The sequence below is a fragment of the Gopherus flavomarginatus genome, chromosome 5 (assembly GCF_025201925.1).
Source record: "Gopherus flavomarginatus isolate rGopFla2 chromosome 5, rGopFla2.mat.asm, whole genome shotgun sequence".
NCBI lineage: Eukaryota > Metazoa > Chordata > Testudines > Testudinidae > Gopherus > Gopherus flavomarginatus.
This window is the reverse complement of record NC_066621.1, coordinates 150,714,469-150,740,229: the sequence shown is the minus strand read 5'-3', so window position 1 is coordinate 150,740,229 and position 25,761 is coordinate 150,714,469. Positions and strand designations below refer to the sequence as shown.

At 42.0% G+C, this 25,761-nt stretch overlaps 1 protein-coding gene and 1 long non-coding RNA gene across 3 annotated transcripts in view; both read left to right on the top strand.

Annotated features, from left to right (window-relative positions):
- Positions 1–217: 217 nt before the first annotated feature.
- The window catches only part of PELI2 (pellino E3 ubiquitin protein ligase family member 2), a 124,835-nt gene continuing 99,291 nt past the window's right edge, over positions 218–25,761 (top strand). The window contains exons 1-2 of one of the 2 annotated variants that reach the window (XM_050952671.1): positions 328–405; positions 4,462–4,557. In XM_050952671.1, the coding sequence (XP_050808628.1) occupies positions 4,556–4,557 (2 nt within the window). In that variant the 5' untranslated portion in view covers positions 328–405; positions 4,462–4,555. Of the gene's footprint in view, positions 406–4,461; positions 4,558–25,761 lie in introns of both variants that reach the window. The other variant, XM_050952670.1, reaches the window with a different exon arrangement.
- On the top strand, positions 8,860–24,281 carry LOC127051004 (uncharacterized). The gene is made up of 2 exons (XR_007774374.1): positions 8,860–9,088; positions 24,024–24,281. It is a non-coding gene; the product is annotated as an uncharacterized LOC127051004 (long non-coding RNA).

Below are 25,761 nucleotides of genomic sequence, written 5' to 3'. Positions count from 1 at the left end.
ATGTTTACATAACAGAGCGGGCTGTACCACTGCGGTCCCCGGAGGGGGGAAAGCAGAGCGGGGCGGCTACGCGGCGACTCCCGCCCCCCGCCCGCGGGCAGCGTGTGAGGGGGGAGGAGGAGACGGGGAGCTGGGCCAGCCCTGACTCCGCACCTCCCCCCGCCTCCTGACGCGAGTTGGTATCTCCCCCCGCCCCCTCGGCATTAGTGTCTGTTGTCGGGCGCTCGCGGGCTCAGTGCGGGGCGCAGCGCGGAGCCCGCTCCGGACTCCCCACCTCCCGATGGGATTGTAGCGGCGGGCGGGCGGGCGAGCGAGCAGCGGCGGCCCCATGTTTTCCCCCAGCCAGGAGGAGCACTGCGCCCCCAACAAGGAGCCCGTCAAGTACGGGGAGCTGGTGGTGCTGGGGTGAGTGAGCGGGGGGGGGGATGTCCGAGGGGGCGGGGCAGTGAGCGGGGGGGTGGCTGAGGCGGGGGTCGGTGCGCGAGCTGAGGGGGGGAGCGGGGTCCTGAGCGCGCGCGGGGTGATTTAGTGCGGTAGAGTGTGGGGGGGTATCAAACTCCTGACGGGGGAGGGAATGTCTGGGGGGGAATGAGGCTCAGGTCCCTGTGAGGACGCTGAGGGGGGAGTGATTGAGGGTCCCTGAGGGGAGGGAGCGGGTGGGGATTCCCCCTTCGCCCCCCGCCCTCCGCGGGATGGCGCAGGGATCTTTGTCTCCTCTTTGGCTGTGAAGGTGAAACTCTAGGGGGCAGGAAGCTCGTCCCCCTCGCCCCCCCCCAGTGCCCCAGCTCTGGGCTGCTCGTGGAGGGTCGGGGCGGGGGGAGCATCCTTCGTCCCTGGCCGTGGGGGGAGTTCCCTGCTTCCTCGCCTGCCTGGGGGATGTTCTCTGGGGGCAGGGCTGGCTCTCATGTTGTCCTGGTGGTGCTGCTGGGCTGGTCCATTGTCCTCTTGCTGCTCCAGATCTAAGGCACAACTTCCATTGAGCAGTGTGAGTGTGTGTGTGTGTAAGTGATCCGTGCCCCCGGTTACTAAAGCACATGCAGTTCCCCAGGAGCTGGCAGCCTCTCTCTCTCTTGTCTGTCTCCCATTAGCCTAATGCGGATCTGTGGGATGGATTTACGCTCCCAGCTTGGCTCAGGCAAGGGCCTGCTATGGATGGTTAGGGATAATGACTGTGCTGGTTCCATGGACCCTGTTTCTCGGGGGAGCTGGCCACAGTGTGCTGAGCTTTGGGGCCTCTCTGCTGGGCAGGTATCAGCATGTTTGTGTCCCAGTGGCACTGGAGCTGCTGTAGATGGCACCCTAGCAAGGGCTGGCTCTCGCTCAGCAAACACGCCAAGTTCCTAAGCATGCAGCAGGGCGAGTGCAAACACACACACCAAAGTTCTAAACACTGATTATGGAGTGTGTGAAGAGATCCTGCTTACCTTTCTCTGTGCAATCTGCAGTTTGTAGGTGGCAATTGTCTGTAATCATTACACTTCAACAATTAAAAGCTTCCCTTCATCAGCTTACATTTTCTAGTGGCATCTTGTTCATATGATAGACATTGTCCTTATCTTCCACATTGCAGGGGAGATGATGAAATTAGGGGAGAAGGAAGAGGCATTTACTTACATTCAGATTCTAGTGGAAACGTTTATTTTTTCAGCTTGATATGGATCTTAAAGTAATCTGCTTGGTATTAATGTTCCTGCCCTGCTGTTAGAGCTTGCAGCTCTTCTGCTGAACATCATAGAAGCTACTGATGAACATAAGGCATGTAAGCCTTATTCACTGAGTGCCCCAGAGAACCCTGTAAGATGCATTTAATTTTGATAACTGTAAACTTATGCATGTTCAGCAAATGAGGAACATTTTTAGCAAATAAATACATAAAGCTTTAAAACCGACCATGAAGCAGAGTTCCTGAACAATTAAAGAATTGCTGTATTAATAACTTGCCTCCCCCACTACAAATATGTTAAATGCTTACTAGAATGAAGTAGAAAGCCTTAATTATTTTTAGACTAACAGTCTCTTATGAAAAGATGTTCTCTTCAGCAAAGCAATTAATTGGATTTTAAATCCAACAGAAAGGAAAAGCCTTTTAATTTTGCTCTCGTAAGTGGTCTCTATGTCCTATGGGGTGGTTTTAGAAGTGACACAAAATGTGTGTATGGTGACAAAAATAATATATTTAGACATAGTTACTATGGAATGGAGTTCAACTACTGCTGTAAATGCAACTACTAATCTTTGAAAAGTGTAAATTGTAGAAAAGCTGTTTATTTCAGCAGTTTCAATTGGAAAAGTCCATATCAAGCTGTTCAGAGCAGGAAAAGGTGTATTGTTACTGGTGATGTGGTGAGAATGGAGGATAACTTTAGCTGTGAAACAGTTTGTGTCTCTCACTGTAGAACCATAGTGCAATGTTAAATCCTTAATTTAATTATATTGTATGAAATGATGTGCTGCAGATGCTTTTGTGTTCGGCTAGAAACACATTTCTCTTTCTGCTGCTTTGCTATATTTAGCAATATTTGAAAGTGCATAAGTGTAAAACGTTTGGCTCTGAACTTAATTCGGTAGATTCTGTTCTGCTTTTTAAATAACAATGTCGGTGATCTTATTGATTGATATAAACAAATGTCTCATTCTTTAGTGCCATGCATTTCTATATAATATGAAACTTATAATAATGAGATTTTCAGTAAACATCAAATTGGTTTGAATAGGTTAAGACACATCCTATTTTTTGCTTTCCAAATGTACTGAGGTATTTTTATACAAACTGGACGTTCTTATGCCTTTTTTGCAAGATGCTAACATCTGTGCACAACATTGTTACTAATGTAACCCTTGTTACATTAGGGCCTGTCCACACAACAGAATTACTTAGGTGAGTAACTCTTCTAATGTGGTAGTGCCTCAACTGTGTCTTGGTATGTTTAGCTTTGCCTTTGACTACATCAAACCATGTTAAAACACATTAGTGTTATTTAGTAGACTAACAGTGTGGGGATAGGTTAAAGTCAGAAAACTAAATTACTCCATTGTGTACATCTTCCATTTTGTCACAATTAGCGTTTAAGGCACTAAATTATAAATATATAATCTGCTGCATGCCTATCCCATCCCACCCCACCCCACCTCAAATTGAGAACACTTGCTATAAGTAGTGCCATAAATAGCATAAAACTTATTTTCTTTTTTCTAATCATAGTGCTGAATCACTGCTGGGAACTCTCAGAACAGTTTGAGCATCTGTTCATCATTCTGAAAAAAATAGGAAAATTCAAAGGTTATTCTGCCTGTTACCTTTGTATGAAACGAAAGAATTCCAGGTAACAAGGTTTTGAATGAGATAATCTAATTTTTGGAGGATTAGGTTTACATTAACACCTCCAAATGACAAAAAAGTCAAGTACCAGAAATGTAACTCTCCTTGTGGCAATTGCTTAATTAAGAGTAATAAGATGACCTGTTTAACAGATCAAATGACAGTTTAAGATTGTTTTAATGGTTACAATGCTATTTAAACAGCTTAAATAGAAAAAATTAATGTTATGTATTGAACAAGGATGGAAGAATAGTCATGCTGAGTCAGACCAATGGTCCATCTAGCCAAGTATCATGTATCTGACAATGGTCAGTGCTAGATGCTTCAGAAGGAATGGAAAAAAACCAGTAATTTCATGTGATCCATCAGTTGTTGTCCAGTTGCAGTTTAAGGTTTAGGGACATACAGAGCATGGGGTTGCACGTCCCTGACAATCTTGGCTAGTAGCCAATGATGGACCTATCCTCCATGAACTAATCTAATGCTTTTTTGAACTCAGTTATATTTTTGGCCTTCACAACATCACCTGGCAACGAGTTCCACAGGCTTTCTTCATTTGTAAGTGCTCTAAGACTGGTTAAAATTAGATAACCGTAAACTGATGATGTGTAGTGAAGCTAACTTGCTCTGCAAACCATTGCAAATAATCCTTATTAAGAAAATAAATTTCCCCCTGCTCCCACCTCTGCTCACCTTACATATAATAGTGTTATGACCTCGGTTACATTCTACATATGAATTAAGCTAACAATCAAAGAAAAATATTCCACTGGGAAAACTATAGGTAATGCCAAAAGTTGAACATGTTGTCTGAGAGAATGTACCTACTAACTATGTCTGTGATTCCTTGTCAGCCTGTTAGTTTGATCATGGGGTAAGCATAAAGCACCGATCAAGTCACCCTTTACCTTTCTCTTGGGTAACCTAAATAGATTGAGCTCCTGGAGTCTTGCACTATAAGGCATGTTTTGCAATCCTTTAATCATTCCCATCGCTCTTCTCTGAACTCTCCCATTTATTAACATCCTTGTTGAATTGTGGATGCCAGAACCAGTGCCAGATAGAAGTAATATTATCTCCCAACTCCTACTTGTTGTTCTCCTGTTTACATATCTGTTCACATTAGCCGCCTTTGTCCACAGCATCGCACTGGGAGCTGATGTTCGATTGATTATGCACCATGATCACCATGTCTTTTTTCAGAGTCACTGCTTCCCAGAATAGAGCCCCCGCATCATGTAAGTAGGGCCTGTGTTCTTTATTCATAGGCCTGAGTTAACTCTTTACAGATATGACTCATTAGAGCTGTTGTTTCAGGCATTGGCTTCCACTTCTTTCATGTCTTAATAATGCTTTCCATCAGTAGTTCTCAAAGGACTTTATAAAGAAGCTAAGTATCATTATCCCCATTTTACAGTTGTGGAAACTGAGGCAGAGAGAAGACTTGACTTGTTCAAAGTTACCCCGTAGGCGACTGGCAAAACCAGGAATAGACGGCAGGTTTAAAACGAACAAAGGAAAGTACTTCTTCACACAATGCACAGTCAACCTATGGAACTCGTTACCAGGGCAGTTTTTTGAAGGTCAAAACTGTAGCAGGGTTCAAAAAGGAGCTAGATAAGTTCGTGGAGGATAGGTCCATGAATGGTTATTAGCCAGGATGATCAGATCTGGAACCCCATGCTCTAGGTAGGAATGTAAAGATAATTTAAAAAGTTAACTGTTTAAACAATTAAAAATATTTCGTTTAAATGGTAAACCGATTAAAGGGCTGGTCCCTCGGTGGTGCGGCCGGTGCGGTGCTGCTCTGATGGCTGGGGCCTTTTTGGGTGGTGCAGGGCCGGCTGGGGTTGCTCTGGGTGTCACGGGGGTTAACAGTTAAAGCGAGTTAACCAGAAAGGCTAATGTTTACCGGTTAACTTTTTACATCCCTAGCTCTAGGTCGGTGGTTCTCAACCATGTACCTGAGGGTACACAGAGGTCTTCCAGAGGGAACTCAACTCATTTAGATCAGTGTTTTTCAGCCTGGGAGTTGTGGGATAGGTTTAGGGGGTGTCGCAAGTGCAGGGTGGCATTAGGGGGTAGGAAGTAGGGCAATTCTCCGGAGTTCCATGCTACAGGGGGCCTTGCGAAGCTAAGTTACATATTTCAGCCCCAGGTGGCAGGGCTTGGGCTTCAGACAAGGTTCACAAGTGGAAAAACAGGCTCAAGTATCACACTGGAATGCAAGTACAATATTTCAGTGGATTTATTTTATAATTATATGGTGAAAGTGAGCAAATTTTCAGTAATAGTGTGCTGTGACATATTTTGTATTTTTTAAGTCTGATTTTGTAAGATGAAACTTTGGGGAATTCAGGACAAATCTGACTTCTGAAAGGAGTACAGTAGTCTGGAAAGGTTGAGAACCACTGTTCTAGGTGTCCCTAGCCTCTGCTTGCCAGAAGCTAAGAATGAACAGGGAATGGATCACTTGATGATTGCCTGTTCTGTTCATTCCCTCCAAAGCACCTGGCATTGGCTACTGTTGGAAGACAGGATACTGGGTTAGATGAACCATTGGTTTGACCAAGTATGGCTGTTCTTATGTTATGTTCAGGAATAGAACCCAGGTTTCCTGAGTCCCAGTGAACACTCTGTCCACTAAACTACACAGCCTTCTTTACAACCAGGAGGGTTTAAAAAATAGTTTGGAACATAATTCTGTGACAAGGGGTGGATTCTGCAGCAAATGTAACCACGGATTGTGTGGGACCTTGTTATTAATTAAAACTTCAGCCTCATCGTGTTGTGTGATGCTTTTTTGGTTCGTATCTTGAGTCTTTTTATATACACTTTTCACCTCTGAAGAACAGAGTATATGGCATAGATACCTTGTCTGAAACTTAGTATTCAAGCAGCTCAGGTTTTGCTATCAGGTCTTATTTAATAGATCACCCTAGGTTTCACATAAGAATCATTCTCTGGTAAATGTCATGGTGGTCAATGGCTTCAACATATTTTAGGGCACTGCTTACTGTATTGATGAAGAGAAGAGCGAACATGATCGGTTTGTTCAAAAGTCACCGCTGGAAGGACTCAGTTCTGCAGAAACTGATTTTCTTTTATTTATTACTAGCAGTAGGGTCATTGAGATCTTTGTGGGTGGGCACTTCATGGAAATAGTTTATTATGTGGTATCCTGTTCCATAAACTAGGCCAGTTAAGAAGACATGATCCTTGTCTTCTCAAGAGCTTTCAGTGAAATTACGCTCAGATACCGCCATAGTGGTGGGCATGATACCTAAATAGAACTGTAGACAGGATGCAACAAAGTGTGTAGTAAAACAGGAGGGAGTGGTTAAAGGAAGGATGATGGTTGCAGCAATAAGATTACATGGTTATTTAGCAAAAGCTGGCACTCAGCATGATAGAGCAAAAGTTTATTTTTTAACTTAGTATAAACAAAATACAGTTTTAACTTGGTTCTTGTAGGTGTTATAGGAATAGGACAGAATTTTGCTATATACCTTGTTTTTTGGCTCTGATGCACAGACCAAGGTTCTAACAGCTGACCTCATTCAGTGCATTGCCACATCAATATAAAATCCCAGCTAGTGACATAAAATAACATCAATCACTTCAGACTGATTTACTTGATACAAGAATATAAGTGGATTTTAACTTCCAGCAAAATGTCAAACACCTTGCATGTTTAATACTTGCTAGAGAATGAATTAGATGCACTCCAAAAGTAAACTGTAATTCTGACCCCCCCGGCCGGGGAATGTACAGCCAGCAAGCCCATCACACATAGGGAAGTAGAGTAAGTTCCGTATTTGGAAAGAAAAAGGAAGACACAGTCTGCATTTACTCTGAGGAAAACAAGTCTGACAAACTTATTTTCTGGGGTCCTTGCCTTCATGTTTACTGCACTCTAGGTAAAGAGCTAAAGTGCTTATCTTTCTGCCAGTGCCAGTAAGATCAGTGGTGCGCAGCCTCCTGCATTCTGCTGGGCTTCATAAATGTATGGATACTGTAGGAATCCACTGGGCTCCACTGAAGAGTGATGACAGCAGGCGTACTGTCCGAATCTTAGCCTCCGTTAAGTCTTGAAGCAAAGCACAAAGCTTTTGATGTCCCAGTGATCCTTTACTCCCAGTTCCTGTGAGCATAGGGAATATTGTGGAAGTGACACTTAGCTAAGATAGTGGAGAAGGTTCATTTTGATATCTTCCCACTGGCAGGCTTGTGCAGAGTTCTTTATTTTGAAAAGGCCCAGCTTCCTATTTCTTGCCTGGAGACTGCCATGTGATAGGCCTAGTGGAAAGAGTCAGAGGCTTCTCTTGGAGGTCTTGTCTTGTAGGAAATCTTGTTTGGTTGGGAGAAGGGATGCAAATATCTCATGTTGTAGAGAAAGCTCAAGTTTGTTGACCTGGTCATCCCTACAATGGCCTGTTACAAGAAGGCTGCAGCAGGGATTCAGAAAGCCTTAATGTGGGGATCAGAGTGGTCTTACCGGTATGTACATGTGGTCAAACACCGGCCATGCTCTCTTCCTTGCTCCCTTCCTCCCTCAATCCTCAAACAAAACTAGATCAAAAGCATTGAGGCCTTAATTAGTAGCAAACCTCCCAAATAGTAGACTAGTATACAATGACTGATATTTGTCAGATAGGTGAGAGGCAAGTAAATCCATCTCTCATGTGTGCTGACCTCTTCGGAATAAACACTCCTCTTCTGGAGCCTTAATGGCAATTGAGAACCAGTTTTTGGCTGTGATGTCTAAGATGTTATAGAAAGACTTATTTAAATGTCTTGACACACTGACACATTCTCTATAGCTATGGCTCCGCTAGGATTTTAACAGGCTTTAAACAAATGTTTTTTTTGGTGTAGACAAGGGAATTTGTAGGTTTAAAACATCAGCTGATAAATCCTAAGGGTTGTTAGCTCTACCTTCACCAGCTAACGAGTTAAACCTGTAGTTTACCTTATCTACTCTTGGATTTTAACACTTTGTTAGGGCTGCTCTACACTAAGGGGGAAAATCGATCTTAGATACGCAACTTCAGCTATGTGAATAACGTAGCTGAAGTCGAAGTATCTAAGATCGAATTACTCATCGTCCTCATGGCGCGGGATCGATGTCCGCGGCTCCCCCTGTCGATTCCGCAACTCTGTTCGGGTTGGTGGAGTTCCGGAATCAATATAAGCGCGTTTGGGGACCGATATATCGCGTCGATGAGACACGATATATTGATCCCCGAGCAATCGATTGCTACCCGCCGTATCGGCGGGTAGTGAAGATGTACCCTTAGTTAACACATTAGCTAATGCATACAAAAATTGTATAAACAGCACTTTGAAGTTAGGCTTCAGCTCTGAAGCCCTCCTCATCGTCCTAGCTTCAGAGCCCAAGCTTGGGCCTTAGTTGTAACTTCAAAGGACTGGCTACACAACTATATTAGGTCACTAGTGTGAGCCCAGCTAACCCCAAGGCTGTTGACCCAGGCCATGATTTTAGGTTGTTTCTTGATAATCTGGATGGGGTGGGGGGATCTGGGCCTCTGCTATTTGTCATGGAAGCACACTTGCAACTTCTACTAAATAATCCATAATTGTTAGACTATGGTGGGAGATACGTATCTTTCAGCTAAAAGAAAATTTTTTAAATTGCCCAATGCAGACTCAGTATCACCTTTTTGGAAATCCATTTCACAATCAAAATGGATGTTGAAGTACTTCAGCAACACTGAAGGATTTATGTGAACAAAATGGCTGTTTGAGGTAAGTTGGCTCTTGGTTAGGCATGAACTAATCAGGTCACACTTTTGTAAATGTGACTGTTTCTTGGTAGCAATGAGTACATTTTTTTTTCCTCGGGGAAAGCAATGAGGAAATCCTCCTTTATATTTGTGCTTATAGAAGTGGTTTATTTCAGGTGCTGACTTCTGTTTTCACAGCCCTGACTGTTGTGGCACTTGGGCACATCACATGTCTTGAGTGACTCGAGATAACGATTAATATGCTTTATGAAGAGTGAATTGGTCACATGTTCTCATTTGGCATGGGAAAGGTTCTGATACATTACACTGGAAATGGCCAATGCATGGCCTGAGGGCAACATGCTCCTATACAGTACTTGGCATTACAGTAGGAATGGTCTTCTGTTATGTGCAGCTAGGTTAACCAGTCAGCAAATGTGAAAAATCGGGATGGGGTTAGGGGTTATAGGAGCCTATATAAGAGAGACCCAAAAATCAGGACTGTCCCTCTAAAATCGGGACATCTGATCACCCTATGTGCAGCATTCTGTACAACAACTATACCTCAGCTGTAGCAGTCATCTGTCTATACAACTGACTGCTTCATTGTCCTCATATTACCATGAGACTAGTATGAAGCTGAAATATGGTGCACCATCTCCTTAAAGATAATGTGGGAGAGGCAAATGAAAAGGCAAGTGAGAAGTTAAGTAGTGACCAATCTACAGTATGTGTTAGAGGGAAGAAGGCCAAGAAATAGTGTGGTCTGGTACCTCAGTGCTGTGATTTCAACTGTTTGATCACTGTTGTATTAAACCACTCTTGGCAAATTCTAGTTGCTAAAAGCAGGAAATGTTTTTTGCCATCATATACATCCTTTCTCTTTCCTCCCTACCCCAGTGAAACAAAGAATCAAGTAGTTGGTAAACTTCGTGACCGTTTTGCAAGACTGCTGTTCATATTAAAATTGCAGTGATGTGTGTTTAGGAGGCTTGAAAATTAACTTCCAGTCCGATAGGCTTATAGTCCAGTTTATTTCAAAATCTAGTAAGTTTTGTACATTCTATCATGAAATAACATTCTTTCAACAAGGTGTACTTTCAGGGCTGGCTAATGTGCAGGTAGATTTTTAACAGATGAATTGCTTCCTTTAGGGCATATAAATGTCACCACAGATGACAAAGTGGTACTGACTGAGAAGACCATTAGTTACTATAAGAAACTAAAGAAACTGAAGTGCATTAATAAAGGTTGAAATCTCTTGTTGCATATTATAAATAAACTAGAGACCAAATGTGCAGATTCTTTTCTATATGCTTTGTTTAGTTTGGGCACAGAAGTTAATGGACTGAAGCTTTCATTTAAGCACAGCTGCACTTTTTCACATAGAGCAGCGTGACTTTATTTTGACTCTCACTAAATGAAGCATTGACTCTTATTGGAATAATAAATATACAGTAATTAATCTCCTGCCCTAATGGGAATTCCCCTTTCATAGATGAGATTGTATTATTGAAAATGATGTTAGCAACTGAATAATTCTTTCCTCTTTGCATGTTTTTACCATGAATCCATCACTTTGGAATAGATGGATATTTTTATTTTTAAACCTGACGGGCAGATTGGCCAATAAAGTGCTGCTGTGCCTCAAACCACATTGTCCTTTCCAGTTTGTTCTACCTACAACAGAAAGTAGCTGCAGCATTCAGTGTTTCAGGGTACTATTAAAAAAAAGGCACTCTCCTACTCTTCTTGAGAAGACCGAATGTGAGGGCATCTTTCAGGCAGGATTTGGGAATCTTTGCTGCAATTATATCTTCATTCCCCTGCTAGTTCCCACATCTAAAACTTGCTGTTCTAAATAGGTAGGTAGAATGGTTTCTCTGGTCACTATGAAGTGAGAGCTCTGACTCTAGCTTTTCTCCTACTTTTTCGTGTGTGTGTGTGTGTGTGTTTGAAGTATAAGGCAGTTGGTTTTCAGTATCTGGGAATATTCCCAGGTTAGTCTTTGCTTTGTTTTTTCCCTCCTGCTTTTAAGAAGAATGTACAGCTTTTATCCTTAATCCTGTCTGGGTTAATGAGAACAGTAAATCTGAAACTTGAAAGGGGCCTTTAAATATGACTAACAAGCCAGTTATTTTGGAACTGTGACCTTGCATTTTGAGACTACTAAATATTTAATGAAAAAAAATTACAGGTTTTTGATCTTCAGCTTCCACTGATACTGACTGTGGATGCAATGTTCTCTTCTCACAGGCAAATCTAAAGTCTGTTTTCACAGTCTTGCTGGACAACTTAAAAGTTCTATACCCTTGGCCTGATTGGCTTTTTTAGGGGAACAACTCCCATTGATGTCAGCCAGGCCTAACTGCCACTGAAATTCTGAAATCTTCCTCACTTGGCGTACATAGTTAATTCTATGATCTAAGGAGGACTAAGCACACCTTTCTTAGAAGCACTTGAAAGATGTGATACACTCCTTTGCCTTACTCTCAGGGGCTGAATGTGCTATCTTGGAAACATTTTCATCCCTTATTGGTTATGGGAGAAAAAGGGACTTAACTTCTGATTCTGCTTCCTGCACCGCCTCTAATATGCTAGCACAAAATGCTGCCATTAGACTGCTGACTCAGCCCTGCCTTATCTTCATCTACAGTTGCATAATCAAACCTCCAGCTGCTTAGGCACTCAAGCATGTATCTACTCTCCTACCAGTTTTGTGAACTGGCAGCACATAGGGCCCAGTGTAATGTTTTAAATGTCTTTCCATGCAAGGATCTCAAGGTACATACCAGGAAAATTACAAAAGGTCAAACACCACTCCTCCTCCATAAGAAAACACAGGCTGTAAACCATTGCAGGGGTGTAATATAATCAGGTTTCTGCATACATAAAGTAGGAGGGCAAAGCTTGAGTAGCTTATGCATCAGAACTCTCCTCCATAGAATTAAAGTTGTGTAATGGGTCTCCATCAGTGTATTGCTATTTGGAATATAAAACTTCTTTTAGGGCAGGAGAAGGATTACACACAGCCTTACTGTACTAGAAATTATTTAAAACCATCATGGTCAGAAGTGACTGGTTTGCTTTAACAGAGTGTTATTTTTACATGTACGTATTCAGGGAGTCATGGCAAAAATAAGCTTTCACTGCTCCTGTTGGCATTGCAGAGTGAACACAGGCAGCAAAAAGGAAGCTGGATTCTAGTGTTGGCCAAATTCCATTTGCAGAATCTTTATTCAGCCTCAGGCCAGAAAGAACATAGCCCAGCTTCCAAGTTTCAGGCAGAGTTTGCAGGGTTGGCAGTTGCAAATAAGGCTGTTACTTGTAAACTGAGCATGTCTGGTATGAATGTAGCTGAGACAGTGAACATGGCACCCAGTGGTGAAATAATATATATGCAGAATTGTATTTTATGAAACTCAATTTGTGTCAAGTTAGTAGTAAAAAAAATTAATTTAGTTACCAACTAATAATCATTTGGAGGATACTTGTATATAATCCTATGTTGTGTTAACTCTTAGACGTGAAATATAATGTATTGGTGGTAATAGCCATTCATCCATTGGAAAGCCTGAGCTCAATCATAGGGTTAGAAGGGACCACAAGGATCATTTAGTCTACCCACCCTGCCAACATGCTGGATTTGTTGTGTCTAAACCATCCAAGACATGTGGCTATTCAGCCTCTTTTTGAAAACGTCCAGGGAAGAAGCTTCCAAAACTTCCTGAGGCAATCTGTGCTATTGTCCTACTGTTCTTACAATTAGGAAGTTTTTACTGAGATTTAATCTAAATCTGCTATGCTGTAGGGTAGTTTGAACCCATTGCCACTTATATTTTGTGGCAAAAGAGAACAACTTTTCTCCATCTTTTTTTTTTATATCAGCCTTTCATAGACTGCTATTATGTTCCCCCTCCCCCTTAATCTCTTTTCCAAACTAAACATACACAGGTCCTTCAGCCTTTGCTCATATGTCTTGCATTCTATCCCTTTGATAGCCTTGATGCTCACCTCTGGATCTTTCCAGTTTCTCTACATCCGTTCTATTCATTGGTGACCAAAATTGGACACAGTACTCCAGCTGAGGCCTAACCAGTGCTGAGTAGAGCAGTACTATTACCTCTCATGACTTTGCATGCTATGTCTCTGTTAATGCAACGTGAAATTACATTTGCGTGGGTTTTGTTTTTTGTCAACAGCATTACATTAGTGACTTTGAGGTTATGATCCACCACAACTCACAGATCCTTCTCAGCAGTGCTGCTGCCAGGCCAGTTTTCCCTTCACTCTGTATTTGTGCATTTTGGGTTTCTTCCTGAAGTGTAGCACCTTACACTTATTTGTCTTTTGTTGAATTTCATTTTGTAGTCTATAGCCCAATTTTCCAATTTATTAAGATTCCTCTAAATTTTAGCTCTATCCTCAAAAGTATTTGCAGCCCCCACAGCTTTGTCATTCGCATACTTGATCAGTATGCTCTCTATATCTATGTCCAGGTTATTAATAAAGATATTAAACCACACCTGATCCAGAACAGATCCCTATGGAACCCCACTGGAGTCCTCCCTCCCATCTGACAATATTCCATTAATAGTTATTCTTTGTTTGCAGCTGTTTAACCAATTATGTATCCACTTAATGGTACTTCTTTCGAGCCCACATTTCTCCAGCTGGCTTATCAGAATGTCATGTGAGACTGTCAGAAGCCTTGCTGCGGTCCAGGTATATTATGTCCTCTGCATTCCCCCATTCACCAAATCAGTTATCCTGTCAAAGAAGGAAATCAAGCTGGTTTGGCATGATTTGTTCTTGGTAAATACATGCTGGCTGCTAGTGAGTACTCCTTCATCCTCCAGGTATTTGCAAATTGAATGTTTTATACATTGCTCTAGTAGCTTCCCAGGAATTGAAGTCAGGCTGATTGGTCTATAGTTTTGTGGCCCCTCCTTTTTTTCCCCTTTAAGATGTCACTACATTAGCCCTTCTGTCATTCATGAGTTTGTAAATATTCTTGCCAGTGGCATTGAGATTTTTTTCAGCTAATTCCGTCAGTACCTTCGGGTGAATAGCATCTGGCCCCACTTATTTGAATTTATTCAGGTTGGTCAGAAGATCTCTAACATGTTCTTTACTTATCCTGATTTGTACACCTCCCCCTTTATTGTCAATGATAACTTTGCTAGTTGTCCAGTCACATGTTGTTTTTTGTGAGAAGACTGAAGCAAAGTAGGCATTGAGCAGTTCTGCCTTCCTATCATCTTCTGTTACTAGCATACTTTCTCTATTGAGCAGTGGACCCACACTGTCTTTGATCTTTTTTGTTTGTCTGACATATTAACTCATTCTTTGCCTTGGCTTTTCTGATTTTTATCCTTGTGCAGCAACATTGGCCTCCTGTGGCTCTTATCTTTCCTCTACATCAGAGCCTTTAGCATTACATCTTTTAAGAACTGCCAGCCCCTTTCGACTCCTTTTCTTCCTAATTGATCTTTCCATGAGACTTTGCCTCTATTTTTCTGAGTATGTTGAAATCCAAGTTTCTGAAGTCCTGTGTCCTTGTTTTGCTTTTCTCTGGTCTTCCTTTCCATAGGATTTGGAGTTCTGTGTATTAATGAAATGATGGTTGTTTGACAGCCCTTTCTCTTTCCCTCTACACCTGCCGTAACACCTAACACACTGTGCTAAACAAAACCTGTCTAAGTGATTATAAGCATGTCTTATGTAGATTATTTTTTTAAAATGTAGTCTCTCCTCCTCCTTAAATGTTTGTTGCTGTACCACTTCAGTGTAATATTAGATTTAATGCCCTCTCCATTCATCATTTCCCCTCTTGCCCCATGGGTTTTTATGCCATGTTCTGTTCTTGCAGACCCTTTTTCATGGAACCTTACTAAAATATGGTGGTAGAGCCTACAAATAAACTAAGAAGCAACTGTCTCCCTGGTCACAGCTGTTGGACATAAGTATACTGTGTGGCATAACATGCTTTGCTTGAATAGTATAAAACTGAAGTTGTCCTTTATCTTTGGTTTCCTCCTTTAATTTGCTCCAGAGATCTGTCTAGATACTAAATATGCTAAAAGTTCAGTTTGAGACAGTATAACTGTAGGACTAGCTTATTTCCCCTCTCTGGACCCCTCTCCACCCCCCAGCCAATTAATACCAAAGAGGCAATTAGTGAGTTCTACCATTTTGCTATCTCTTGTGGTGGGGCACTTAAGATGAAGCTGTTATTAAGCCAACACATCTCTTTTGTAGAAATTTATATTGCCTTTCTGATTTATTTTTCTTGAAATATAATAAGCATGTTTTAGGTGCAGAAAAGGCTTGTGGAGGTCTCAGTGAAATTGCCTCTGGAGGTCCCTACTTTAAGATTCATATAATCTGCTTGGGGGCTTTAGAACCATTTTGAAGATATGTGTTTTGGAGGAGTGTGTGTTGATTAACAATCCGACTTTTCTATTCTGGCTATATGAGATAGCAAATGTTAGGGGTGAACAGCGTAGGTAGACTTCAGTTCTGCCATTTGAATATGGCTCTTTTGTTAATCTTTCTAAAAGTATGGAGGTTCAGGAACAAGTCAGGGTGTAGCATCGAATCATAAACAGGTCATGCTTTTATTTCTTGGAATAGAAGGATGTGGTCCCTATTCAAACTTGGCTGTCATTTTGGACCTACTGTCCTTCTGAGGATTCTGCTTTCTTTATCCCACGGGTATGAATTGCTACTTGAAGGGGCTATATATCCTACACAGAATATTAATCAATCTGTCATCCTGTGATGTTCTAACTAGGCTTATTGAGCCTCTCAGGTTGCGAATTTCAACTGTTCATTCTCTCAAACTAACTTTGACGAATAATCTTTGCCAAGAGAGTGGCAAGCATGGGGCATGTCCCCCCTGTACTTTGCTTTGTAAAGATAAGGTTGTGCTGTGTCTCCATTTTGTTCTTGGTCAAAGTGATGTCAGACTTCCATCCAAAGAAAACAATATAATCTCCTTTTCCCTCTTCCCCCACCTCCTTTTTCCTTGGGGAGGTTAGTCTGTATGGTCTTGATGTCAAAAGGATCTTGAAGCATTATTTGGACAGACTAAATTTATTAGCAAAACACTGAGGACTGCCATTCTCAAATTGTAGTCTGCACAGCACTTGGTAATCTGTTGAAAGTTGGCAGTTCGCATGGTGCTATCTTTCATTTTCAGCTGCTTCTATGGCAGTGTCTACACTAAGCTTTTTTTCTTAGCGTTTTCTGTTGTTGCCATCTGTTCAGCCCTGCTGCTTGTAGCAATGGTGGGAGCTCTTCTTTAGATAAGCTGGAGTGGCTGCTACTCTTTTTTACCACTATGGTGTCTTTCTAGTGCTGAGCAGAATTTGACATGGAGAGTAAATTGACTCTGACTGCTGGGGGCTTATACATACCCAAGCTCCCACCGGTGATAGTGCAGTTATGGGAATGTAAAGAACAAGCTCAGTATAGAATCAGTGTAACTCTCTACTTACTGTCATAAAGAATGGGAAAAATATTACTTTTTCATATGGAAGCATTTGCTACGGTTGTCTTAGGGCATTAAACTATGAATGGAGGGCAAGGTATTATGTGAGACAGTCACTTGGTATTGGCTGTGAGCCACGACAGAAAAAGCATATACTGACTAGAGATTGTCAAAAAAATTCTTAAACTTTTGATGGTTTTGACTATATTAAGTTTTTTTTCTTACAAGTCAAGTGTAAAAGTAGGACAAGAATACATTTGAAGAGCAACTAGCAAAAGACACAAAAACTAACAGCAAATTTTGATTTAAGTACATCAGCAGCAGGATACCTACCAAACAGTTGGAGGGGCCACTGCATGATCAAAGTGCTGAAGGAGCACTCAAAGACGAGGCCATTGTGGAGAAACTAAATGAACTCTTCATGTTGGTCTTCATTGCAGAGGATATAGAGGAGACTCTCCCCCCACACTACCTTTTTAGGTGACAAATATGAGGAACTGTCTCAGATTGAGGTGTCAGGAGAGGAGGTGGAGTTAGAACAAATTGATAAATTAAACAGTAGTAAGTCACCAAGACCAGATGGTATTCATGCAAGTTCTGAAGGAACTAAACTGTAGGATGTAACGTATCACTTAAATTACCCTTTGTACAAGATGACTGGAGGATAGCTAATGTAACACTGATTTAAAAAAAAAAAAAGGCTTCAGAGGCAATCCTAGGAATTACAGGCTGGTAAACATGACTTCAGTAACAGGAAAGCTGACTGAAACTCTAGTGAATAACAAAATTAATAGACACCTAGATAAACACATGTTATCCCATGACTCTTTACTTTGAATAAGTTTGCCTTTGCTGAGGCTTGATTTCTCTTCTCAAATCTTAGAATTCTTTGAGGAAGTCAATGAGCATGTGGACAAGGGTGATCCAGTGTACTTAGACTTCCAAAGTATTTGACCATATCCCTCACCAAAAGTAAACTTAAGCAAAGTAAACAATCATTGGATAAGAAGGAAAGTCCTCTCATGGATTCGTAACTGGCTTTTTTTAAAAAAAGGAAACAGAGTAGGAATAAATGATCTCAGTGAAGAGGAGGTAAATATTAGGGTCCTCCAAGGATCTGTATGGGACCTGTGTTGTTCAACATATTCATAAATGATCTGGAAAAGAGAGAGGACAGTGAGATGGCAAAATTTGCAGATGACACGATTACTCAAGGTAGTTAAGTTCAGAGTTGAATGTAAAGAGTTACAAAGGGATCTCAGTAAACTGGGTGACTGGGGCAACAAATGGGGCAGATGCATTTCTCAACATTGAATTTCAAAGTAATGCACGTTGAGGGAGGGGGGGAAATAATCCTAACTATACAGATAAGGTCTAAATTAGCTGTTACCACTCAGGAAAAAGATCTTGGAATCATCATGGATAGTTCACTGAAAACATCTGTTCAATGTGTATTGGTAGTCAAAAAAGCAAAAAGAATGTTAGGAACCATTAGGAAAGGGATAGGTAATAAAACCAAAAAATCTTAATGCCACTGTATAAATCCATGGTGCACCTGCACCTTGAATACTGCATGCAGTTCTGGTTGCTCCAACTCAGCAAAGGTGTATTAAAATTGGTAAAGCAGCAGAGAGGGGCAACAAAAATTATGGGTATGAAACATTTACCGTATGAAGAGAGATTAAAGAGACTGGGACTGTTCCTCTTAAATAAGAGGCAACTGCAGTAGACCCTGTCTAGTCTGATATGGCTCCACTAGGCAAGGGGCATGATGGTCCTACTTTTGTACTACCAGGCAGGACATCCTAGGAAAACTCTTGATACTGGGCCTTGTTTGTGGATGGATAGATAGGTCTCCAGACTTTATTTATTGGGTACAACTTGTACACAATCTTTTTATGAGGAATAGGTGGGGGTGTGTGCTAATTTGGCTGCCGCCCCTCCCCCATATAAAGAGGGGTGGAGTGGGTCATTCAAGGCTAAGAAACTGATTGTCAATTGAAAAGCAGGAAAGCTTGTTCTTTGAATGAAAACTAAGTCTGAGTATCAGATCTACTGAGTTCTAAAATCTTGAAGGACATGGTAACCAGAAATAATCAGTCCACTTCACTAACTACAAATAATATTTCCTTGATTAATATATTGATAGTTTTTGATCTACTTCCACAGTATGAAAACAGGTTCTGCATTTAAAAACAAACAGAGATTTGAAGGGGATTTTAATGCAAACAAGTTTTTTTTGTGAGCAAGAGTTAGGCTAGCTAGCTGTAACCCTAAACGTGAAATTTGTAAAAGCAAAGATTATGTAAGGCAAGTGGGGGAGGGGGGAGGGGAACTGTAAGAAGTGTTGCAACCAACTTCTGTTGGTGAGAGACCAGCTTTCGAGCCACAGAAGAGCTCTGTGTGGCTCAAAAGCTGGTCTCTCTCATCAACAGAAGTTTTTCCAATAAAAGATACTGCTGCACTCACCTTGTCTTTACAATATTGTGGGACCAACTGGGCTACAACTACACTGCATACAATCATTAATTAAAAGCATGCAGGTTCAAAAATCTATTGCCTCGGGCAAACTAATTTTCTCTTGTCCTTCCTACGGGTGTATTTATTGTACTTTCATTTTTAGAGGTATTTTGCTTTATCTGCTGTGTTTTGAATGATCGGCAATGGCAAAAACTACGTATCCTCACTTTTTTTCCCCTAAGCTATGTCAGTACTTAGTTGTCCAAAATGCTGGATCAAACAATTTTAGTTGTATTTAAATAGGTACTTGGTGTCTAATTCTCAGATGAATAGCCTTTCTCCTATAGCAAGATGGGTGAGTGTGTGTGAGAGAGACAGAAAAAGGAGAGGGATGAATTCTTCAGGCACACCACTCCAGCTCAGGGAATGGCTGGCCAGCCAGCTGTCCCAGGTAGAACAAAGGGCTTGCCTTAATACACACATCACCATCCTCTAACATTGCTGGCTGCTGAAACAGGGGTGTACATTGCTGTGAGTGTATTAATTGGTGGTTGACTGAAAACACTGAATAAAACTAGCTTCATATTACCACTAGGTTGTGGGGTTTTTTTTGTTTGTTTTTTTGTTCTTGTTCTTAGTGGGAGGAGAGAAGGTGGTTGTCACACATGGCTTGAACAGAATGCTTCATTGTATCCTCCCAGATCCCACATTTGCAATTGAAAAGAGATGAAGTACAAGAAACTACAAAGATTTCATGGTTTTAGAGTATCCTACAAACAAGAGCAGTTATTTTTAATCAGTGGGTGTAATAGACACTGATTGCAGGGACTGTTTTCTACTGAAGGTAATCTTTCATATTCCTCCCATCCTATGGCCATGGACAGGGCCGGTGCAAAGATGTTTTGCGCCCTAGGCGAAACTTCCACCTTGCGCCCTCCCCCGTCCCTGAGGCCCCCCCCCCAGCTTACCCCTGCTCCGCCTCCACCCTGAGCACGCTGTCACTGTTTCACTTCTCCCTCCTCCCCAGGCTTGCGGTGCCTAAGCTGATTGGCGCCGCAAGCCTGGGAGGCGGGAGAAGTGAAGCAGCCACGGCGTGCTTGGGGAGGAGGCGGGGCAGGGGTGAGCTGGGGCGGGGAGTTCCCCTGCGTGCCGCCCCCTTCCCTTACTTGCTGTAGGCGGCCCTTCCCGCGCGCCCCAGCTCCCTCCGCCTAAATGCCAGCAGCGACCGGGGCGGTCGAAGATCCAGCCGCCATGGTCGCTGCTGAAGAAAATGCCGCCCCCCCAAATCCTAGCGCCCTAGGCTACCACCTAGGTCGCCTAAATGGTTGCACCGGCCCTCGCCATGGATGGTCTCTAAGAGCCAGCTCCATCATATGCGTTTGTCCTGTTCTGTTCTTGTCTCCTCTAGCTGCAGTGATATACAGGCTTGGTGACCTTGCACTGCATGTTTTCTTAAAGGTTTGGAACAGCCAGATCACATGACAATGCTTCCATTGAAGAAGATCCTACTGCTGTAGCTCTCCACGTAAAGGAGCATCATTTTTGCGTTTTCTAGCATTACAGTGTTAAGAAAATTGCTTTCTCATAGAATTGCAGTCTTTTTTTGTATAAAATATTTTCCGCAAGAGTATCTCTTAATTACTGCCTCTTGGAGTAAATATTTTTATATTCCTCTTTGTAATTGCTCTTGTAATAGTATAGTAATGTAGGTCCAGATGAAAATAGTTCCAGAATTGATATTTTATCTTAACTTTGCTGAACCTTTTGCACCATTTTCTTTGGTTTCACAAGAGCAAAAGTGACAAATTAGCATCCAGAAAATTGAAGTCTTGAGCAGATAAGCTGTGGCAATGCAATTGATAAGCAAAACTAAAACCTCAGGGAACGAAAGATGTATAGTTTGCCTGTATTATATGGCTCACTTTTTAGAGCAAAGTTAATTGTATCCCTTAGAGGTGAACTTCAAAATTTCACTCCTGTCAGTACTTTTCATTTTCTAATGTTAAAAATAACGTCTAATACTATAACTGAGAATTTATTTAGTTTGTTTTTGTGCAGTTGACAGCACTTTGAATGGTCATTTTCACCATTTTGATTGTACAGTTTCCCTGCCTATATAGTCTTCCAGCAAGGGAGGAGGAAAAACACCCACAAAAGTAACATCGGGGTGGAGGGAAGCAATAAAAAGTGGTAGGATGACTTGGTGGGGCCCGTGTAGGATCTGAAACTATATTTTTAAATTTAAACGGATTCTTTAATCTTTTAGATTACAAGTTGACAGCCTCCTTTAATTCTTTTCAAACTTGGTCTTCATAAATTGTGTATTTAAGAGAATTCATAAATGACTTGAGTCAGTGTTATCCTATGGAAGTGTGTAGTCTTGTGGTAGGGATTATCATCTGTATTATCCCGAATTTTTTTGGCACAACTCTGTTTAGAAAATACAGATTCAGTGTTTGTCCAATAAACAGCATATATAACTGCATATAGTTGGGATAATACACTTAGGAACTGATTCGGTCTTTCTTCCCTTGTTGTTTGTTGTTTTCTCTGGTGTCTTTTTTCCTAGTCTGGCTTTCAGCTCAATCCTGCTGACAATAAAAATTGAACATGTGGAGAGGCAGTGGGAAAGAAAGGGGATTACATACAGTTCAAGCTGGTCTGGTGTACAGCGAGCTGTTCAGATTTCCAGAGTAAGGGAAACACAGTTGCAGAGACAGCTGGGTGGATATGGATTTATTGGATAAACAGCAGAGTTCTTAATTATCTAACTCTATTTGTTCTGCATGTCAGAAACCCTAAATGGTAAGGCATTACATACCTGATCTTCCATTGTTATGAGAGGGGGAATACTATTGAAGGGGCCAGTCAGATTTTATTGGTGTGTGCTCATAAGTTGATAGTATTTTCATAAATGTAGCCTAGAAACGGAGAATTAGCTTAGTGTAATCAACATTTTGTCATTAAAATCTCTCAATTATTAAATGTGATTCTTAAAGTGAGGACCTTGGATCTGTGAAACAGCAGTGGAGCAAAGATTAGCTATTACAAGTTCTTTAGAGAACATGGGGACCCCACAATCATGCACAGATATACTTTAAGAAACTGATCTAAAGATGTGCTAGAGTGAACCTTTTCTTTGAGCATTCTTCCCCTTGCAGCATATTCTTTGGGGTCTTATCCTCTTCTCTTGCCAACATAAGTTATGTAACAGGACAGGTTCATCTTTGTTGAAGGGGCTGATGAGCCTTGGTTCTTGATCTCTAATGCACCTCTACCCTGATATAATGCAACCCGATATAACACGAATTTGGATATAATGCGGTAAAGCAGTGCTCCGGAGGAGGGGCTGCACACGCCGGCGAATCAAAGCAAGCTTGCTATAACGCAATAAGTTTTTTGTTTTTGTTTTTGTTTGTTTGTTTTTGGCTCCCGCGGACAGTATTCTGTTGGGATAGAGGTGTAGTTCCTCTTCTCCTCTCTCGAAATCAAGTTGTGGGGTGAAGGGCACAGTCCACCTCCTGTCTGTTATCTCAGAGACCTGAAGCGATCTAAGGAAAAGGATGAGTGTTTCCCACCCACACTTCAACAGCAAGCTGGGGTGTTATTCCTCCTCTGCTGACTCACTTGTAGACATCAGATCTCAAATTCTGGATCTGTCTGAAGAGGATGAAATGAGCTCAAAAGGAGAAATACGTCTGAGTCTGCTTCTTTTTCTAGGCATTCCTGCTGTTATTTCATGAATGTAATATACGCCATCATATGCCAGAAATGCCCCTCTGCTATGTACATCAGCCAGACTGGACAGTCCCTATGTAAAAGGATAAATGGACACAAATCAGATATTAGGAATGGCAATATACAAAAACCTGTAGGAGAACACTTCAATCTCCTTGGACACACAATAGCAGATTTAAAGGTAGCCATCCTGCAGCAAAAAAACTTCAGGACCAGACTTCAAAGAGAAACTGCTGAGCTTTAGTTCATCTGCAAATTTGACACCATCAGCTCAGGATTAAACAAAGACTGTGAATGGCTAGTCAACTACAAAAGCAGTTTCTCCTCCCTTGGTGTTCACACCTCAACTGCTAGAAGAGGGCATCATCCTCCCTGACTGAACTAACCTCATTATCTCTAGCCTGATTCTTGCTTGCATATTTATACCTGCCTCTGGAAATTTCCACTACATGCATCTGATGAAGTGGGTATTCACCCACAAAAGCTCATGCTCCAGTATGCCTGTTAGTCTATAATGTGCCACAGGACTCTTTGCTGCTTTTACACGTCCAGACTAACACGGCTACCCCTCTGATACTTATTTCATGAAGTTATTTAAAGCCAAATTTACTACTTGAGTTTCTCTGGATTTATACTAGCGTAACTATTTGAAATGGGTAGTGTCACTCAATCATCAGCGTTATGATTAAAAGTAGTTGTATATGGAAATGAACAAATGTGTTACTCTTTTTAATATCAGAGAAACTACTCCTCCTATTATATCTTTCTCCAGTAACTCATTCTGTGTTTCTATATAAATTCACCGTTTAAAAGATAATCAGGATTAGTATGTTGACTTATGTTGAGCTATTTGCACACCCATAGCCTCTTACTGGACTATGCTGTAGACAGCCACCTTTCGATCTCCAAGTCTGTGTCGACTACAGGAGGAGGAAGGAAAAGATTAGCGAAGACAGGCTCATAAACTATAGAGAACTGACTTTCAAGGAAAGAGAAGAGTTGTGAGTTTTCAAGCAAAGTGACTTTTTTGTGCTAACACTGCATAATCTCCAATTATTAAGGTTGACTGCACAGTAAGGTTCAGCCTCAACAGCTTGTGCCGTAGTCTGTGAACAGCAGACTTTTCAAGGTTTAAAGTACTGGGGTTTTAACATTTTGTAAAAGCTCTTTGCTTAAAGGATCAATAATTAACTTTTAGGTTTGGCGGAACAATGTGTAATGTAGAATGGCTTTCATTTTTATCACATGCTTATCTTGTTCCTAGGTTTGCTTTTGTGCTCAAGAAGGAGAAGATGGAGTGAGGGGAGAGGATGTCTTCTGTACCTGGGTTTCTTTTATGCCAAAGCAATGAATGTCTTAATGTCTTAATCTGTGTGACCTTGGACAATTGACTTGACCTCTCTGTTTCTAGGTATCACCATATATAAAACAGAGATACTCAATTACCTGAGTCCCATCTCAACAATCCTGTTAATGTAAAATAGTCTTCTGTGAAGCACCAAAATAAATTCTTAAACATGAATTCTTTTTTGAGTGATGGTCCCTATATATGTTCCAAATGTGGGAATGCATGCACGACATGCACCAGGGCTGTATGATTGTTGTAGCAGTGTCCGTTGGTCCGCACGTGCGTTGTTCGTAGCTTTGTGTTCCAGGCAAGGTTCATATGAGGTTGTCCAGGTCAATGCCTCTTCAGTTCTGATGCATGGCCGGAGTTAGAATTCCTGTCCCTCCATAATTGTGGTTTGGACTGCGAGAGAATTCTTGTCCGTTGTATATAGTTTTTCTTGTTTTCTTGTATAGCTAGATAGTTAGCATTTGGTAGCATAGTTAGTCTTCCGTTGCCCCAATTGCTGCCCATTTACCCCCTCCCTGCTTGCCCGGGGGACTATGCCCTGCATTTCGGGGTTCAAAAACTGTGCTTCATGCCCTTACTCATTTTTCATGAGCCAGGAGTACCAACGCTGCCTTTACCATGTCGGGGAAACCCATCTTGCTGCGAAATCTGTAGATCCATCCCACCGTGGACCTGAGAGGCTTGTCTGCTCTGCCTCTATAAGATCCCCATGGATGTGGCTCTTCAGCTGTGTGCACAGCGCAATCCGAGACTGCCAGACCCAGCAGTACAGTGCCCTTCACTGGCAGCGAGTGCTCCACGTAGCATGTCTCGTGCCCTGGATGTGGCAGTACAGCCGGTGCAGGAGAAGCCCAAGCATTAGAGCTGCAAACATGCGCGAGAGCATCGGAGCAAGTCCCCCTTGTGGACTGCCTCCAACCTGCCACAGCATTCCCTCCTTGAGCTGTGCCAGGTTGCACAAGAAGTTGTGTGTGGACCATGCTGCACCACCACCTAAGATTCCCCATTCTGAGCACAAGGCAAAGAAGAGAGACCCCAGTACTGCTGCCTGATGCACCGGCTCCCCACCCAGACCAGTCTCCAGAGCACATGCTACCCATGCAGCTAGCTTGTGTGCCTGCCAGTCCTACTGTCACCATGGCTCCTGAACATTTTTAACCCTTTCTTCTGACTGCCCACCTATTTTTCCCTTGCCCGCTTCTCCTGTATGGGCCCTACCTAGCCCTAGGTCATGTTGTTACCCGTGCACCCTAGGGCACCCTGCCTTTATCCTTCCATGGGTCCAAGGCATAACCTAGTTAATTTGGCCATCCTTACCCAGTTCATAGACCTCAGGGCCACCCTTATCCAATTCCTAGGGCATAATTTTCTGCAGGTTTGGGGGGCCTCTATTAACAGTCACCAAAACAGAATACATACACTAAGCATAGAACACTCATTGCTCCCAGTGAGGCAGACAAACTTTTCCTAGTGGCCCGTCAGGATCAGATGCAGCTTCGTGCACGATGTGGTTGGCAGGGGGTTGAGGTCTGGCAGCTCTGATCTTGGGCTGTGTCCTGGAGTTAAGTTCCAAAGAACTTCCTTTTGAACCCCAGTTTATATAGTCAAAGTTGAGTCCTGCTTAACTCTACCTTAACCAATCATT